Here is a 19831-nt window from a genome sequence, read left to right on the forward strand (position 1 = left end):
ACAGTGAGAACACCAGTCCCTTCCTCGGTAAGTTGAGGTGTGACCAGCAGTGTGCACAGAAGGAACTCCTCAATACATGTTGGCTATTATTTTTATTGTTGCTAATTTCACATTAGTTTCAGCACCACAACAAAATCCCTACCAGCTACCAGCGCTTCGCACCAAAACCTTCACCTAAAGCATACAACCCAGTTCTGGTTGCTTCAGCAGGGCTGCAGAAAGCATCACACACTGAGCATCTTCCTCCCACTGTGGTCTGGCAGCAGTGGGCAGCCACAGCCTCTAGCAGCCCTTGAGGAAATCCGTCTGGGGGCACTGGGGCCAAGTTTCCCAGGTTTCAGGCTGACCAGAGCTCCATCCCCACTGGGCATGCTCTGAGTTCAGAACCATCTTCCTGTGTACTTTTTTCCTGGGTGGGACAGGTCTGAGAGAAGGTACTCTGAGGCCTAAGAGTCTGCTCCTGTCAGAAGCTGCCAGGCTCCACTGGCATCTGCTGGGTTGGGTTATCTGCTGTGAGGGAGCGGAGCCTGTTGGCAGAGCTCCCCAGCAGGGGGCACCATCAGTTCAGGCTGAGCCTTTCACCAACTTTCAGACTGAAGCCAGGCCTGACCAAAGCAAGCAGAAGTCCAGCAAAGCTACAGGGTCTGGGCGGCAGGGATGCCAGGCCCACCAGGCACCAGGCCACATACCGGGCTTCCAGAGGCTGCCCAGGTAGTCAGCTCCTCTCACCAACGGCTGGCCTGGCCCTGAAACAAGCTGCCTTCTCCCCAAGAATGCATAAAACACCTGTGATGATGATCTTGTCAAGACACCAATACAGGGATTCAAAGAGTGACTACAAGCTGCTGCCACATGAACTTGAATCATGTAGGCAAATCCTAATTCTGAGCCAGAGCGATCACCTGAGAGGGGAGCTGCCCCGGAGCCAGCAGCATAGCTTTGGAACACTCTCAGTGGAGACAAAACTCTGTCAAGAGCCAGCTAAAGTCCTGCATGTGACCCACCATCATTCAGAGGCAAGTCTAGGTGAATCAGCAATTTGGGTTCCTAACTTGGTCTGGCTCCAGCCCTGTACTGAAATACTCATGGGCCTTAGGGTCTCTTTCCAGATTCCTACCACCCCTGCTGCCAGGAACACGCAGCCCCCAGAGCTCTATTCTCCCACACTACTCCCCAGCAGGCTTGAAAAGGGCTCTTCACCACTCTGCTTTGTGCCCCAGCATTCAAACCGGAGCACAGAAAACCAAAGAGCAAGAAAACTACCAAGTACAGGGCCCTTGAGAGCTGGGAAGACAGTGTGTTCTCTGGGGCTCATCTGCTCATTTGCAGAGTACTCAGGAGAAGAAGAACCTCAAGAAAGAACCCCCCACCCAGCCCTGGGCCCATCCTGGCAGGGTGAGCATCACGTGGGCATGTGCCTTCCAGGCCTCAATATCTACCCTTCCCAAAGGCAGGCCTCAGGGGGGTAGGGGTGGGGCAGGGGCAGGCACCAGTGTGGCTCCAAGAAGGTAGAGAGAGAGAAAATACTGGTTTTGTTACTGGTTTCATTATTAGAAAGATCTGGGTCCTCATCATATCTTTATCTTCACGACCAGGATTTATTCTGCTGTTGTTTCTTTCATCTAAAACACAAAGCCAAGAATACTTACTGCCCACAGCTAGTATGAGGATAGAAATTAACATATGTAAGGTCACCCAAGGCCAGCCTGACTAACCTTAACTTTGCCCTCTCCAACAGAATGACCAAATCACACCACACTGTAACCCCAGAGACCATGTGGGAGGCCCTCATATTTAGTAACAGGATGGCTGTTGCCCTTGATGGCCATGATGGAATGAGGCTGATGCATGAACTACCTGTGAAGACAAGCCACTTTGGCAGGTTTCTCTCAAAATGAACATGATCTCCCTTCACCTCTATCCTGACTCACGACATTATGGGTTGAAAGTGATCCCAGAGGAAAACATGAACCCAGATGGAAGGTGGAAAAGCCTCACGGCTGGCAGGGAGTCACCCTACCTGATGACACAGTTGCCTCGGTTGGATGCAAAGATGACGATGGGGGCGATAGAAGATTCCAAGGCCCGGTGCAGGTAGGTGAAGCACTCGATGTCCAGCATGTGGACTTCATCAACAAAGAGCACGCCTGGAACCAGCTCAGCAATGCCCTGATCAATGTACTTATTCACTACCTTGTTAATCTCCCCTCGAAGTTTGTCTAGGAGACAGTAAGAAGAGACAGGCAAAGTTAGGTGGGGAAGCGGTCACCTTTTCTCCTCTTCCCCATCCCCATTTGATCCAAAGACAAGTGTGGGGCCCACTTTTACTGCTAACTATATGACCCCAGGCAGGTTACGTTCCCACTTCAGTGTCATGATCTGAAAATAGGGATAATCACCACGGAGAAGTAACAGAACTGGTAGCTTCCCCTGCTGACATGTTAAGTCTGTAATGGCTTTTACAGTTTTGCATGTCTTCACAGGGGCATGCATCCCCCAGTCATGCTCTCCACTTTGCTTTATTACTCACACCCACCCACCTAGTGCCCTGCCACATCCCAGAGAACAGAAGTTGGGGAGCCCTGCGTGAAGTGAGTTTTCATATGCAAATTTTCCTGTTCTGCACTCAGCAAATGACCCTTTCTTTTGGCCCTATATGACAAAGCTTGGGTTAATTAACTTTCAGTCAAGTGCCTAGATGAAGGAATAGGGTGCGTGCAAAAGGCTCTCTGGAAGGAAACCTGTGAGGAATGCAGGTTCTGAGGAAAGGTCCAACCTCAGAGCTCTAGAGGGACGGGTCTCTTAAGAGTTACATGAGACCACCTAAGGTCACAGTTCTTGTTCTCCAAACCAGCTCCTGCACTATCACGAGGAGGGAGCTGCTCACAAATACAGAACACAAAGATCTGATGCTGCATCTTCCACCAAAGCCAGGAGGCAGGGATGGTCAAAAGAGGAGGTCATGGTCAAAACCGTGAAAACACAGAAACTGATCTTGGCAACTCTGCTAGAAAAGTCTCAGATCACTCTGCTGGCTAACACGAAACAGGTAACAGAGGCTTTAATGTTTAACATTTTAAAGTGACAGGTGCTTAGAAAAAAGAGGGATGTACCAGTTGGGAAGAGAAGCAGGGGAAACTCAAGGTCCACAAGGGAGAAACAACATTCCTGCCAAGCCATGGGAAGTGCCCAGGAAGCTGAGCCGGGCAGGCTGGGAGCTGCTTTGCGGCTGCAGAGCAGAGAGACCCGGGACCGAGGCAGTGGAGCTTGCTGTGCTCAGGAGTGCTCTGGCAGGAGCTGTCCTGCACAGCTGAAGTGATACCATCCACGTTTCCAGGACCTCGAGGGGACCAGATTGTGACGGCCTCCATCTTCAAAGATGAGTGCAAGGATACTGAATGCATTCAAGAGGGTGCACTAGCACTCTGGACCAGACAGCACAGAGTATGCTTTATTTCGAGCTGTCTAAAGCAGCCACAGACTGCTAGGATGAAGTCAGGCTCTGAATGACAAGGAAGAAAGAACCTGTCCCAAAGTATTTCCTCAGGTCCGAGGATTCACTCAAAAAGCCTCACACAGTACATCAGAATCCAGGGCCCTATGGTTCTGGTTCTTGCTCGCAGGCCTTGCTGTTTCTCTTACCTGTGATTTCTGTCTTCTTCGGCTTCATTAACTGGCCCATCATAGACAGGATGTCTTGTCCCCCCTGCAAAACAGAAGACCCACAGAGTCAGTCCCGCTTTCTAAGGCAGCTGCAAAGGTCTCCACCACCACCATCACCATCACACTGCTTCCCATTGTCAACTGGACACGGGGTTTTAGGTGTGGAGACCCCAGACACCCTCACTGGAAAGCGTGAGGAACTTTTTTTTTTTTTCAAGATTTTATTTATTTATTTGACAGAGACACAGCGAGAGAGGGAACACAAGCCGAAGGCAGACGCTTAACGACTGAGCCACCCAGGTGCCCCATGTGAGGCACTTCTAAACACAGAGGAATTTTTAAGAGGTCCCCCTTGGCCTTCATGGGATGTACCAGCTCTGTGCGGCCTGCCCCAATCTCCTTCTCCTGCCATAGCCTTTTCCGATCCCACATTCCCTGATTAGCCACACAGGACCATACCCTTCTCCAAACACCCGTGCTCTTGTACGATTCAGTGCTTTTGCATATTCTAGTCCACCTACCTGGAAGCACAGTCTCTTTTCCGGGAAGCTCCAGTTACCCATCAAAGTTCGGGTCAAACGCCCTCATGGGGCATCCGATGCCTACCCTCTGCCGATGCTCTGGTTCCCTTGGGGATGGATGGACTGCTGAGGTAAGTGTAAGGATGTACTTATCTGCGTTCCCACGTCTCCTCTCTCTAGACTCAACTGCACAGTCACATTCAGCGAGTCCTGCCCTGGGGCTGCTTGGTCAGGGGAGCCAACCCTGCAGGACGGCCGGCTGCTAACAGATTCACTGACAGGCTCACCGCCAGCCCCTCCCAGGGCAGTCATCTGCCTAGCGTTTCGTGATCCCTTTCTGCCAGGCCCTGGGACAGAGGTGGAGGTGCTTACTAAATGTTCAGCTATAAAATATAGCGAATGTTTCCTGAGAACCTACGACATCTGATCCTGCAGGGTAGGAACTATTATGCCCTCTTCACAAAGGAGGAAACTCAAAACCAGAGCACCCTAAATCACAGAAAACCCAGGGACACCAAGCGACTAATGGGCAGAACTCATTAGTGTCGGAGTGACACAATCCCTGACTTCCAACTCTTGGCCAAACACTCTAACCAAGGTGAAGGCTCCCGGGAGGCTGGTTTGGGGACAGCTGTTCCACACACAGACGGACCTCTTGGTCCAAAACGATTCTTCAGCGGGACACCTGGGTGGCTCAGTTGTTAAGCGTCTGCCTTCATCTCAGGTCATAATCCCTGGGTCCTGGGATCGAGCCCTACATCGGGCCCCCTGCTCAGTGAGGTGCCTGCTTCTCCCTCTGCCTGCTGCTCCCCCTGCTTGTGCGCTTGATCTCTCTCTCTCATTCTCGCTTGCAAATAAATAAATAATAAAATCTTAAAAAAAAAAAAACAAAACCCACAAACGATTCTTCAGCAATCTCTTGGCCAAGGCTCTAAGGGGCAAAACACCCAAGGATCAAATTTCAGGTTAGAAAGCCTATTCCCTGCTAGTGAAAAGGTAGACTCTTAGGATGAAGAGGAAATCAAACTGAAAGACTACCAGCAGGGGAGAGTTGGGGTTTTAAAATGGCACAATTTCGCAGAGATGTCATAGAGTCATACTGTACTCCCCCACATTTTACTAGTCAAGGCCTAAGCATCCATTCGTTGGCATGAGGAGCAGACACAACTCCCGCTCCAAGCTAAAACACTGAAGATTTCACTAAGCAGGGGGAAAGACACAGCTTGGTCAGGCTTTCGGGAATCCTGCAAAGGGCTCAAAGAACACTCCTGCCCTCCACCATTAACACCCAGAGAATCCCAGGCGTGAGCCTGCTTGCTGGAGGGAAGCCATAGAAGCTGGCTAGCTCAGGGCCAGAGGCTTGGCTGGGGTAAGAAACAATACACATGAAATCATCTGTGACTAGAGCATTTGAATTGGAACAAAGGAGTCCCTCGTAGCTCATGTCGATGTTAATTGCTGAACATTACAGATAGAAAAGGACCGTCTGCCCTAAGAAACGGCAGCAAGACACTGACAATTCATTCCCCGAGCTTCCATGCACACACAAAAGGGCTCGGGTGCCAGGTCATACCCACATCAAGGCAGTACCTGGGGCCGTGCGTTGGCCACATCCAAGTCGTGCAAGGTCACATCCTGGATGATTTCTTTCTTCTTGTGCACATCCCCCTTTGGCAAGGGGACATACTCTTCAGCTTCAAGGTCGAATTCTGTGGCGTAGGTATCACACCTGCCCTGCCTCTGCAGAAAGAAAGAAACCTGAGTGCCCGGTGAGTGTTCACTGCCAAGTCCCCAAATGGCACAGTGCTAAGTGAGATAAAAGTCTCAGTTCCCAACTGCGGGCCTGACAGCCTACCTGACGAACTCCAAATACGCCCCACGCCCCCGCTGCCAAGAGAAGGAAGCTATCTGCTCATCACTGGGCTCCAAAAACCCAGTTGAAAAACACCTGATACTTTCTCCAAATCTTTTGCCCCCTCTCTTTCTTTTAACTGTATGCAATTCCTGATAAAGGGCAAATCCAGTAGATTAACTGGAGACGGAGGGAGCCGTTCAGACTCTTTTGTAGGTGGGTGATTTATCGTATGATATGAAGTATTATGCTCATCCATTAAACAGTGAGGAACACTGTACAGGACACTGAAAATCAGATATAAAAAGAATGCCAACTAATGCAGCATTCCTTTCCACATGCATATATCTTGGGAAGAAAATACCAAAGAGATAAAAGGAAGATTAAACACACTGCACACTTCAATTTGAAAATGACTACAGTTGTTCTGCTTTCTCACCCGGTACTCCCCCTCTAAACAGGCTTTAGTATTTTTCGAACAGACTGTCTGTTTTAATCATGAGAAGGTTAAAGAATGAAGATAAAGGGAAAGCAAACTTTATTCAACGTAAAGGGCCAACTGCTGACCTTCCCTCAGCATCCCACCAGACGCCAGCCCCTCCCTGCACCCCATACTCCTGAAGAAAGCACCCCCCTTGTCACCTAGGCCTCCTCCTGCAAACCAGGCATGGTGTTACCTTCACGGCCCCACTGTTGGCTTCAATGTAGATCACATCTCCAGCCTCTACTCGCTCTTTCTGCAAACTTTCAAAAATGCTGGGGTCCAGCTTAAAAAAAAAAAACAAACAAACCCAAAAACATTTGACTCAGGGAACTGTAATACATATATAGTATCTATTTCCGATATGCTGTAAGGTACCTTTCCACAAGGGACTCGAGGTAGCTAATGACTATATGGAGAAAGTGCATCTGTGTGGGGGTGGGGGTATGTGTGTGCGTCTGTGGATGTGTGTGTGTGGATGTATGAGACAACTGGCTTTGGGGATATGTGTCCTAGAGACAGCAGGAGAATGAGTGTGCCCAAGCGGAACACGAGGGGAGACCTATTATCCGCCTTCCTCTTACTCCTGAGGTCCCAGATTGGCAAATATGATTCTGATTGCTTTTAGGTGAGGCCCACGCTGTCCGTGGGACCACAGGCTCTAAGACCCCCTTTTGAGATTGCTCTCCCTGCTTCAATTCTTCTCCTCCTCACCTCAGGTGGGGGTAGAACTTCCTGCATGTGAAGCACCCACTGGAACCTGCTTGCTCTTTGTGGCTGGCACTTGGTGCTCCTATGATTTTGGTCAAGGCTCTCTGAACCTCAGGCTCCTCATCTGTACAATAGCACCAAGGTATAAATATCCAGAGGGAAACACAAACCAAGCCTTTTAATTCAAATCTGTGTCTGCTCCCTGAGGCCTGCCTGCTTATACCTCCAGGAAAGGAGAGGAGCATATTTTTGACCACTGCTTTTCCCCTGATTGTCCAAATTCAAGCTACCCTTAATGTTCAATATTCTAGGACAGCATCTTTCGTCAGGAGTCAGAATTTAAACATAAGTTGCCGTTAAACTTCAAGGAGAGCTGTTTTTCTCAAACTTTGTATTTTATAATGTGAAAAAAACGTGGGCTTTACCTCAAAATTAAAGAGTAAAACTCAGGACTCAGTGAAAGAAGCCAGACACAAAAGAACACATGCTGTATGATTCCATTTACATGAAATGTTCAGCAAAGACAAATATATACAAATAGAAAGTGGATTAGTGGTTGCCAGGGGATGTGGGTGGGAATGGGCGCTATTATCAATGGGCAGGAGGTGTTTTGGGGGGTGATGAAAATGTTCTAAAACTGGACGGTGGTGCTACCTATACCATTCTGTAAATAGATTAAAATTCCTTGAGTTGTACGCTTAAAATGGGTGAATTTTATTTAAAACTAAATCTCAATAAAGCTGTTAGAGACCGTAACCACAGGAACAAACCCGGGGCTCCGTGTCACTGGCAGGGTGGGGCCTGGCAGCCTCCTAAAGCATGAGAACAGTGCTTGGTAAGCCCCTGATGCAGGGCCTGGCACGAGGGAGGGACACAATAATGATGGCAAGTATGATAATTCTCCTCCTTCACAATTCAATACCTACAACAAGTATCTGAACTCTGTGCAAATACCTTATACATATGCTCAAATTAGCTACTCATTTGGGAAGAAAAACATTTTATTTTCTCCCTTAGGTTATTTTCTTGAAGAAATTGTGCAAAGCAGCCTGGTGGAGAGCTGAAATCTAAACTGCGTGCCTTACTTCAGCTCTCCTACACTGGGGAATATTCCTTTTTTTTTTTTTGCCTCAAGCATTTTAATATTGGTTAATTTCCCAAATGAATTGACTGAAGATGTAATTACTGGAAAAGCAGCAGATCCTACCAAGAAATCTAATTAATACAGAAAGGGAGAGATGAGGGGGAGGTTTAAAAGAGATATTTGCAGAGGAAAGCTCCTGAGATGGAAACCCTGTTAGGAAAAAGAAAAATGACCCTCTGAAGAAGTGACATTTTTATGATCTCCATAAAGCAGTGACCAAGAAACCACCTTACAGAATCAAAGAACCATAAAATCACAGAGGAGAGTGAAGATGGAGAAATTATATGGTCAATCTCCCACAGTTCACAGATGGGCAAACAGAGGCCCAGAGAGCTCAACTCACTCCCAAAGGTCACACAGCAAGTTGGAGGATAGACAGCATAATGGCTGGGACTCACAGAGTCCACTCTGCCACTTAACCAGCTGTGCAAGCCTAGGATAACTGCTTAACCTCCTGATGAAGTCTCAGTTCCTTCTTCTATAACATGAGGGAAATTACACACATGGCACACATACATGTAGAAAGCTATAAATGACAAAAGATGAAATATATGTTGAAGCACTTAGCCTGGGCCTGGCACATCCAGTAAATAAGATCTATGATGCTATTATAATTATTATGATATTGTTTATTATAAATAATAAGGCAAAGCCTACAATTCCAATTGCCGCGTTTCTCTAACTGAAGGCTCTCAGAATAACATCAACAGCTACCATGTCTTAGGTAACTTGGAGCTACCCCCAGAACTACAACTTTTATATCCTTCTAAGAACTCATTATCCCCATTTAATAGATAAAGAAACTACTGCTCAGAGATTAAGTCACTTGCCAAAAGCCACACTGCTCTCAGCAGCAGAGCCCGGTCTCCCCTTCGGACTTCACCAGACTCCAAACCACACTCTTCCCCTGGGCGCCCCTGCTACCCACATCCCCAAGGCTAACAAGACAAGTGTCTGAGGAGGGTGACAGAAGGCCTCCCACACTGCCACCACTATGGCTTCTCCACAAAGCCCTCGCCTGAGCAGAGTCAACCACTGAAGCCACTATAGGTTTCTAGGCTCTGACACATAAAAGGAACTACATTAAGGATTCTGTGTTTGGCCCCTTGGGATGTCCATCTGTCATCTGTTATACAACTCTTACCAGATTACTCAATGCTGCTTCTTTCTGTGAGCATGAACACTGATATCTGAAACATTAATCCGCCGGTTCAGAGACAGGCCCAGAGCCTTTGACACATGATCATAATACGGGATACAGCATGGCAAAAGGTAGACACAACTAACCACACAGCTCAGGTTTTAATGTACAGTTTCCTAGGAGTCAATGAGAAAAGTTAGAGCTATCTTTATTGGGTCTTCTTGTGTACTCGCCCTATTCTAGGTACTGCTTAACACACATAACATCCCCAAACGGCCCTGTGATGTATCATCACCCACAGCATACGGAGAAAAGTGGGACAAAGAGAGGTTACATCACTTGCCCAAGGCCACACAGTGCTGAGAGATTCTGAGGCAAGACAAAAGAGTCCACACACAGGTACTCACTTTCAACTGTTTGGTTCCTTTGGCCGTTTTAAGTCCTATGATCACATGGCTAATGGTTTTGCCGTACCCTCCCATGGGGTTCTCTGTCTCACATGGAGTCAGCTCTGTGACTTCACCTTCATAAACCTCCTTGGTCTCCTTTATCCGCAGCCCTGGAAGAGATGGCAGGTGAGCCCTGGTGAGAAGCAGAATTCTCTCTCACATATTCATAATCTCTCTCTCTTACTCCTTAGTAGCCTTTTTAGCCACAAAACTTCCATGTCACCAAGACTGACAAGTCAACCTTACTAATGCACATTCAAGGGTATCACTCTGGGTAGAAAAGTACTACAAACATAAATGTAACCTGGAGGAGCTATTCAGAATTCAGAAAAACAATTTTATTTCAACTTTTCAAAGGGACTTTCTAGGTTCAAATCTAGAACTAAATAGACAAGCTATCATACGCAAAATTGTTTCTCACATCTGCTACACCTCCAAGGGGATGAAATTTAGCTTTAGCCTCTAACCCAGTCTCTGAACCCAAACCATTCTGCTCCACTAGATATGCCCTCGTTTCCTGCATTTCTGACTCTCGAAAAAAATTTTAAAACCAATGGAATAACTCCCCACATCCCTTGTGACACTATCAGGCCTAAGCTAGATATAATTAGAGGTCCATGCCAACAGCGAGTGATACTTGACCTGCCAGGTGTCCTGGGCCTCTGGCTGACCCTCACTGCACACCCAAAGAAGAAAGACCCAATGGTCATTCAGCATTTGCAATGGGTTGTTTTACAAGTTTTCCGAGGCCACAATTTCCAAAGCAACCCCCCAATAATAAAGCACAATTTTCAGATTAGAATATTATCAGTGAAGGCAAATGTCTCTCCTTGTTCTAAAGATCAACCACATTAGCTGTTCAATAAGTGTTTATTGTCAAACTAAGAACTGTTGGCAAATTAATTTTTAGAACATGATCTCAGTGCCTTTTTATGAAATGTTTTTGCTGCCTAAAGTACTTCACTCCTTTTTGGCTTCGCCAACTCCCCAGTTCAAATACTTACTCCTAGAAAGCTTGCCTGACACACCTTCTTCCTTACCCTCCAGATGACTCCCATGGCAACCTGTGCCTCCCACCCGGCACTCATACATGGGATTGCTGGAACTCGGGAAACCTGACTCCCCTCTGCTAGACTGTCAATGGCCACACACATAAGTGGATGAATGGAGGAAGTTACTCGAGTAACTTCAAGGGGGGTGTCATCAGGCAGACCATCCAGTACCCAAGAAATATGTCTACGGATACTTCCACACATTCTCTGTAATGACCGAGATCTCTAAGGAGGTTGCCACATGATGCAACAGCCCAGGTCCACCATAACACCCCCAAACCTAAAACCCTAAAACCCCAACCCTGGATCACACCTTTCTGCCTTCAAAGTCAACACAGGCATGTCCCTGCTCACTGGTGCAGGGGGACAGGGAAGAGCGACTGGAGGGGGCACAAGGAGCTATTGAAATGGTTGTTCTTTTTTTAGGAGCTTCTGGAGTTCTAATGTGTCTCTTGATGTCGGTGCTGGTTACATGAGTGTATTGACTTTATGAAAACTCACTGAGCTAAATACCTATGATTGTGTTTTTTCTTCTGTGTGTGTATATATATACATATATATATACACATATATACATACCCATATATATATGTATTATGCTTTAATAACATGTTAAAATAACAAAAAGAAAATTGGGTTTGTCTAACAAAGCAATGATAATTACTAGTAAGTAAAGGTTTTCTTACAACAGGAAAACAAATGCATACCACTGAACACTGCTTCTCTGAAAACACATGCACTCACACACAAGCTCTCCCCAGTTCCCAAAGTCTGGGTCAAGGGACACAAATCCTTTTCTCCAAAACCACAAATGTATCACAGGTAAGTTAACAGCCAATAAATCTGTTTTCCAAGGATTCTACATCAACAAGAAAACCATTTTCAGTCACTATACCTGCCATCAATCCAGAGGCACGAAAGGAAACATCCTTAGGTCAAACTAGTTGAAGATGCATCCAGAAGGAGTCCCTACATTTAGGGAAAGCTGCAGGCCGCACCAGGAAGAACACACTATAAACCTCTAACTGTGGCGGCCTCTTCACCCATGTAAGTGGCCTTCCCACACAGTCTACAGAGGGCATGCATGTCACTGCCTCATTTGATCCTGCACTGGAATCCTGAGGACGAGGGGAGGGGCCAGCACATCCCAACCTAGCCCTGTGAAACAGCCACAGTGAGCACTCCTTATGTCCTTTTACAGATTTTACAGAGGGGAGGTCAGCTCCAAGAGGGGAGCCAAGGGTCCTTTCATCCTTCATGGTAGACCCCAGACTAGAGTCCAAGTCTTCTGGCTCTGACACCAGCTTCTTCCCACCATGCCACACCACACCACACCACACCACAGGGCGCCAGCTGGCTGACAGCCTTTCCCACAACACTTGGCTCTGTCCTTTCCCCTTCAGGTAACATGTGCCCACTGACTTCAGCAGTCCCTTTCTGCCAGCCCTTGGGTGTGAGCCTAGTCTCCATCTAATTTAAGTTTTGCCCAAAGGAAAAAACAGAAATGTAAGGGAAACCCATAGGTTAAAAAGATGTAAGACACATATCAACCAAGCTATCATGCAGATCCTTATTTGTATCCTGATTCAAATAATAATTCAAAAAATTTTCGAAAAAGGAAAAACACTATAACATGAGACAACTAGAAATTTGAATACTAGGTATTTGATGACATCAAGGAATATATTGTTCGTTTTTTTCTAGGCATGACAGTGGTATAGTGGGGTTTTCTTTAAGTCCTTATTTTGCAGAGATACATATTGAAATATTTATGGATGAAAAAGTAGGTCTGCAATTAACTTCAAAGGATCTGGGAGGGGAATGATGGGGGCTATAGATCAATCAAGATTAACTATGAGTTGAAGCCTGGTGATGGGACCATGGGGGAAGGTCATCACTTGACTCCTTTTTGTACATTTGAAACTTTCCAAACTAAGAGTTAAAAAAAAAAAAAAAGGAAAAAAAGCAATGAAATACTGTTCTACCACCTCTAGGATCACTACAATTAAAAGCTGACCATATCAAGAGTTGGTGAGGATGCAGAACAGCGGGAAAGTTTGCACTGCAAATAGGGGTGTAAATTGGTACAAATACTTTAGAAACAACATGGTATAATCTCCTAAAGTTGAACACATGAATACCCTATATTCTGTAATTCAGCTTCTAGGTATACACCTACTAGGTATAGGCGTACTACATGAAACAATACCAATGACTCTCACAAACATAACTTTGTGGAAAAGAAACCAAACACAGAAGAATATTTACTTCTACACTGCCTGATTGCATATATGAGCTTCAGAAACAGGCATAACTACTATAATGTTAGAAACAAGACAGTCATTAATTTGGAGAAGGAAGAAAGGATGGAGATTGGGGGTGACACAAAGGGTACTTTGGGGTATTGGCAATACTCTCTTTCTTGACTGGGTGCTGACTGCATGGGCTTTCAGTTTATGATAATTCACTGAGCTATACACTTGTGCTCCAGGTACTTTTTTGTTATGTGCACACAAAATGACCAAGTCACTTTAAAAAGAAAAATTTAAGTAAATAATACTAGTGAGACCTGGCAAAGGAGGAACACCAATGGCTTACATTTAGGAGACAATATTCTGGGGCGCCTGGGTGGCTCAGTCATTAAGCGTCTGCCTTCAGCTCAGGTCATGATCCCAGGGTCCTGGGATCGAGTCCCGCATCGGGCTCCCTGCTCTGTAGGAGGCCTGCTTCTCCCTCTCCCACTTCCCCTGCTGGTGTTCCCTCTCTCACTGTGTCTCTGTCAAATAAATAAAATCTTTAAAAAAAAAAAAAAGGAAACAATATTCTAAACCTCAGCTGGAGTCTACATCATGGTTCTCTCACCCTTTAGTATCATGATAGGCCTCTACAATTCTTCAGACCCTGGCTGGACTCAGACCATTTGCCTCTGAGTCTCAGGGGTTGGGACTGCCATTATCATTCATTTAAAGCTCCCCCAGTGATTCCCGCGTGCAGCCACAGCTGAGAACCACTCATTTAAGGAGTGAAGAACTCCGTCCTACTCACAATGTAGAGCCGTAAACTACCTCTGATGACAGGTAGCCCAGATAGGGTTTGGGTGTCCTCACCATCAAGCCACCTCTGTTCTGATACGGAAACAGCCCAATGGCACAAAGAAACACTGCCAATGGTGTCAGACACTCTCGATCACTTCCCACTTTTAAACGTGGTCATTATCTTATCATTGGGTCAGTTGCCTTCTTTCCCCAGAAACCCAACCAGAACAAAGACTCTCAGATACTAAAGTTAAGGAGAAGTTCTACTCTACCTTCATTCAATCTGATAGCCCTACAAATGGAAGTTTTGGAATGGCCCCAAGAGAGGCTGTGTTTCACTTTCGCCTTTCCAAATTCTTAGTTCCTCAATATTGAGACTAAAATTTTCCAAACTTACAGGAATGTATCAGAAGACTGTGACATACTTGGAAAATTCTGTACTTTTAAAATGAACTTTGATTTTTTTTAAATCAAAACTTTTATATCCCACAGAGATAAATTCCTTCCAATGGAATGCTCCCTCTCTTTCCTGTTAATGACCATGACATGAAATTCCTTGAGTGGGGAAGAAAGGCATTCCCATCTCTCACTAGTTCCTGTGTTTGTTTAGAAGTCGCTGTGTGCTGACAAGCAGGCAGGGGATGTGGCTGACGGACAATGAAAGCGGCTGTTAGCCAGGGAAGGGAACAAGCCGGCGCTCTCTCTGGCAACGGCAACACGAATGACACAGGTTTCATCTGCTGGCTCAGGTTTCTGAATCCCTGACAGGGACCTTCATCACATCAAGGAAACAGCACAGACTCCTTGCTTTTAATTTCTGGTCAGCTTACCGCTTCCTCCCCACCCCTCTGCCAACTTCACAGGAATTCAAAGGCAGAGGGAGATGGGCAGGGATCCTTTTTGAAGACAGTCAATGGCCTGCCTTTTTATTTCGTGGCAGGATCAAGAAATTCTCTTTACCTCAGTGCCATCAAAAGAACTGCACTGCCCCCTCCCCTCAAAAATGGCAAATCACAAAGCAGATGCCTAGGAAATTTACCTCTATTTTTTCCAATTTTAAAGCATTAAAGTTACTTTTATGCAACCTCAACACATGCACTTATGTAAAAGTCAGTTTTGTCAGATTTTATCAATCAGAAAAATAGTTTTTAGTAAATAAGAATACATTTCAGATGTACTCAGATATTTGAGCCAGTTGTAATATCTTACAGTTTATCTTATTAATTAGTGAGTTAAATAAAATCTTTGGCACATGTTCATTAAGTTTTTAAAAAGGACTCAGAAAGATTTTAAACCCCGAAGAGGGTCTTTCGAGCCATGTCCACTGTTATTCCAGATACGATGCAAAAGTCCAAAGAGAGCAAGACACGTAAGAGCACCAGCTGAACCTCACAAACATAAACACTGCTAAAAAAAAAAAAAAAAGCAACACCTGAAGTAGGTTCCATTTAGATAAAGTGTAAAGGGCAAAATTCTGCCACCCCGCTGCACCAGCTCTGCCGAGCACAGAAGCCGCAGCCACACAGCGCTCACGCCCTGCGGGTCGGTGTGGGACAGGTGAGGGGCTGTGGCCAGCCAGGGCATGGCGACACCTGCGTGCTGGCCCTGCTCTGCACCTCGAGCTGAGCGGTGACTGCGTGTTTACCTCATAATTAATTGTTAAACTACAGGCATGCTGTACCTGCTTTTCTATATGTATATGATATTTCAATTTAAAACAGCCACCAAAACAATGCAGTGTTTCCAGTAACAAAGATTTCCAGTAAGGATTATTTCGCAGTTTAAAAAAAACACTGTATCTACATAACACAAAGCTTAGCCTACAGACACGGCTCATAATCCCTCTGGCTTAGAACAAGAGTCCCACACTCAGGTGCTCGCAGGGACCCGGTACAGGCAAGCACCCAACGGGGAAGGTCAAGAAGCAGAGCAGGCCCCCGGGGGGCTGTGACGCAGTGCCGCACAAGCCCGCTCTGCAAAGGAGCGCTGCTCGGCCCCAACCTGGCTGTTGCTGTGTGGGAATGAAAGCTTCTCTCCAGAAGCCAGAAAGAAGGATTTTATAAGACATTCCCCAATTTCTAAACACTGGCAACTAACTCAAAATTCATTTTAAAAAACCCTGTGTAGGGCGCCTGGGTGGCTCAGTTGGTTAAGCGACTGCCTTCGGCTCAGGTCATGATCCTGGAGTCCCTGGATCGAGTCCCGCATCGGGCTCCCTGCTCGGCGAGGAGCCTGCTTCTCCCTCTGACCCTCCCCCTCTCATGTGCTCTCTGTCTCTCTCATTCTCTCTGTCTCAAATAAATAAATAAAATCTTTAAAAAATAATAAAAAAATAAAAAAATAAAATAAATAAGATAAATAAAATAAAAAACCCTGTGTAAACCAAACCAAGTATATCTATCGCCAGACACAGACTGAGGGCTATCTTTAGGCAAAGGCTTCTGTTTTCCACCTGCTTTACAGTCCATCCTCTTTTCTCATTCAGAAAAACTTTACTAAGCATCCACTCTGTGGCAGGAACTGGGGCTACAGTAGATACTCTACCCACAGCAGACATTTAATAAACACCCAATCTGCTCCTCTCCATTCTTTCCCATCCCCCAAGATGGCCACCTCTCTTTCTTGCAGCCCCACATCTAATCCTTCAGGCAATTCTGTGAGCTCTACCATCCCACTACATCCAGAATCCGACCACTTCTTATCACCTCTGCCATCACCACCCTGGCCCAAGCCACCACCATCTGCTCAGACTCCTCACGGTCTCCCTGCTACCCTCTCACTCTCCTCACTGCCCACTCTCCATCCCCCAGCCAGAGGGGGATTCTTGGACATCCGAAACTACTCTCCAATTGCTTCTCCTTTCACTCAGCGAAAAATGCAAAGCCCTAATCGTGGCTTGAGGCCCTACATGATTGTACCCCTGACCTAGACTTTAGCAGTCTCAAGGCAAGGATTCTGGGCTAGACAAATCCGCTTTCTTAAACTTTCCTCATTTCCTCAAAGTTTTCTAGCAAATTTCCTTAAGAATGTCTACCTTGGGAGCACCTGGGTGGTTCAGTCAGTGAAGCATCTGCCTTCAGCTCAGGTCACGATCCCAGGGTCCTGGGATTGAGCCCTGAGTCAGGCTCCCTGCTCAGTGGGGAGTCTGCTTCTCCCTCTACCTGCCCCGCCCCCACTCGTGCTCTTTCTCTCTCTCATGCTATCTCTCAAATAAATAAATAAAATCTTCTTTAAAAAAAAGAATATTTACCTTGTTTTGACAACCAAAGGGCCTGGAAAACTGTACAGGCACTCTGACAAGTGTTTTTAACTCAGCAACTGTATCCTAGAGATAGATGCCTATATGTGCAGAAACACATCAAGTAGTTTTTAATATCTTAAAAGGAATAAGCTATTTCTACATGTAGATGTGAGGGAAGCTGGGATTTTCCCAGAGCTAGGGAAACAAAAATGGAGCAAGGAGACTGGCCCAGACATCCCCGCTGACAAGAGGTAAATACTTGGGAAGGGCCATTTTTTTTTCACAGCAGATCTTCAGAGTATGGGCTCTAGAATCAAACAGATACACATTCAGACTGTAACACTGCTACTTACTAGCTGGGTTACTGTAGGCAAGTCATTTAACTTCCTGAGATTCTGTTTCATCAGATGCAAAATGAAGTCAGAGAACTTTCTCTTAGGGAAACAAAAGGCTATAATCAATGTTGGGGGGGGCCTGGCATATAACAAGCACTTGATATGGTAGCTCCCAGCCCCATGAGGGTGGCACCATAAGCCTCAAATCTCTGCCTGTCCCCACATGGTTTCCCCACTCTCTGAAGGCCACAATTCTGGCTCGATATCCAGGACCAGGGGCATTCCAGCATCACGACACACAAAGCTTTTGGCTTACGTCCAAGCCTTTTCAGTGGACAGTCATCTCTAAAAGCATAATAAGGCTGCCAGGAAAATCTGACTTGTTTTTTAAAAAATCACTTCACAGCCACATTTATTTTGTCAGGTGAGAAACCCCAGCCCATAGCCAGGGCCCACATTTGCCAACTGCTAAAGCACTTCAATTAGTAAAGTTGGGTTCTTGTTTGGCTTGCAAAGATAACACTAATAGTGCCAAAAGAAAAATGGTAGTACAACAAATATAAGTCATAAAGGCATTTGCACAACAAAGCGGCTTCAAGGCACTGGGCAAGTGAGAAGAATTCTTGCCACAGACATGATACTCACCAATGGCCCTGCGGAAGTTCTCCATCAGCACCTCCGTCTTCTTGATCTCCGTGGAGTAAACTTCACTCCCCACCATTGGGCAGAAAGGGACCTTACTACCCAGCTCCTGAGCAATAGCCAGAGCTAGAGCTGTCTACAGAAAAAGTGGAAATGCACTTGTTTTACATTCTTGAAAATACAATAATTCAGAAACATATGCTATTAAAAAAATATGAACCAGGAATAACTGAAAATCTAGTCCTTTTAGTTGTAACATCATTTAGCATGTTTCACACAATAAATGCTGCATGACTTTTGTGGACAGGTGATTTATAACCCAAATGGCATCTTTAATCATCCCTGTAATTACAACAGTTATCACTCACTGACACTTACCAGCACGGGCCCGACTCTAAGTGCTTCACATGACCCTCCACTCACCCTATGAAGTAGACACTAAACTCTCCCCATTTTACAAATGATGAAACAGAGGCACTGTAGAGATTAAAACATGTCCTGGGAACCATAATCTAGAAAATGGCAGAATGAGAACTTTAAGTCTGGCAACGGGTTCCAGAGATCGTGTTCCCATCACAATCAGTAGTCTTCTAAAACACTTCCCTCAGTATCACAACAGGGCCCTGACCTAATGGCTCGGAACACTACTCCGGGGTGGTTTTTACAGGCACAGGAGGACACCAACCTCCAGCCCATCAGAAAACTACTAATCAAAGAATGAATCACATGACATTCGCTTTGTAGTAAGTGGTCTGCACATGGTGAAGAATGATGCATGAGCTAGGGTCTGAAGCTATGAGCTGGTCCTAAGTTACACTTGAAGAACTGCCCTCGTAAACTACAAACTGATTTTTAATAAGATAGCTACAGCTGGCAGATGCTAACCACAAGTAGATTTAACAGCTGCATGGTCACATATCAAGTATGAAAATCCAATGCGTTAGAACTGGTATGGGACAGGGAAATGCCATGGTGTCTGAATGCCTGTTTTCATCTTTGCTCAACTTTGAAACAAGAGCCTGAGAAAGGTCAGTTTCCAAGGTGTAGAGACTAAGCAAGAAAGCAAGCCTGCAGTGAACAACAAAGTACATCTCTGAAACAGTATTTTAAAACTGGCCCAGTAAAGGTTCCTCTTAGAAGGAACCTTTTCAATGCCATGTTGGTGATGTTTTAGGATGGTAGAATGTGTTAGAGAATCGGCATGTAGTGTAGCACAACAAGCACTGGCGGAAGGTGCCTGGGTGGCTTAGTCGGTTGAGCGGCGCTGCCTTCAGCTCAGGTCATTGTCCCGGGGTCCTGGGATTGAGCTCACCCGAGTCGGGCTCCTGGCTCAGCGGGGAGCCTGCTTCTCTCTTCCTCTGCCCCTCCCCCTGCTCATGCGTGTGCACACGCTCACTCTCTCTCCCCCTCTCTCAAATAATGAAAAAAAAAAAAAAAGCCCTGGCAGGCAGGGCAAAAACTGGGCTGTAGTCCTGGTTCTGCACCTAATTTTCACGGTGACTCTGGGCACATGGCAAATCTCCGCTGCTCCATTTCCCCACCTGTCAAATCAAAGTCCTAGCTT

General features: G+C 46.0%; 1 protein-coding gene across 2 annotated transcripts in view; it reads right to left on the bottom strand.

Moving 5' to 3' along the window:
* RUVBL1 (RuvB like AAA ATPase 1) overlaps positions 1 to 19831 on the bottom strand; it is a 42681-nt gene that overhangs the window by 13667 nt on the left and 9183 nt on the right. For both annotated transcript variants that reach the window (XM_021694967.1, XM_044916214.1), the window contains exons 3-8: positions 18271 to 18403; positions 9921 to 10072; positions 6714 to 6803; positions 5775 to 5924; positions 3643 to 3706; positions 2021 to 2219 (exon numbers count right to left, since the gene is read on the bottom strand). In XM_021694967.1, the coding sequence (XP_021550642.1) occupies positions 2021 to 2219; positions 3643 to 3706; positions 5775 to 5924; positions 6714 to 6803; positions 9921 to 10072; positions 18271 to 18403 (788 nt within the window). The remainder of the gene's footprint in view (positions 1 to 2020; positions 2220 to 3642; positions 3707 to 5774; positions 5925 to 6713; positions 6804 to 9920; positions 10073 to 18270; positions 18404 to 19831) is intronic.

Source organism: Neomonachus schauinslandi, chromosome 1 (genome assembly GCF_002201575.2).
Source record: "Neomonachus schauinslandi chromosome 1, ASM220157v2, whole genome shotgun sequence".
NCBI lineage: Eukaryota > Metazoa > Chordata > Mammalia > Carnivora > Phocidae > Neomonachus > Neomonachus schauinslandi.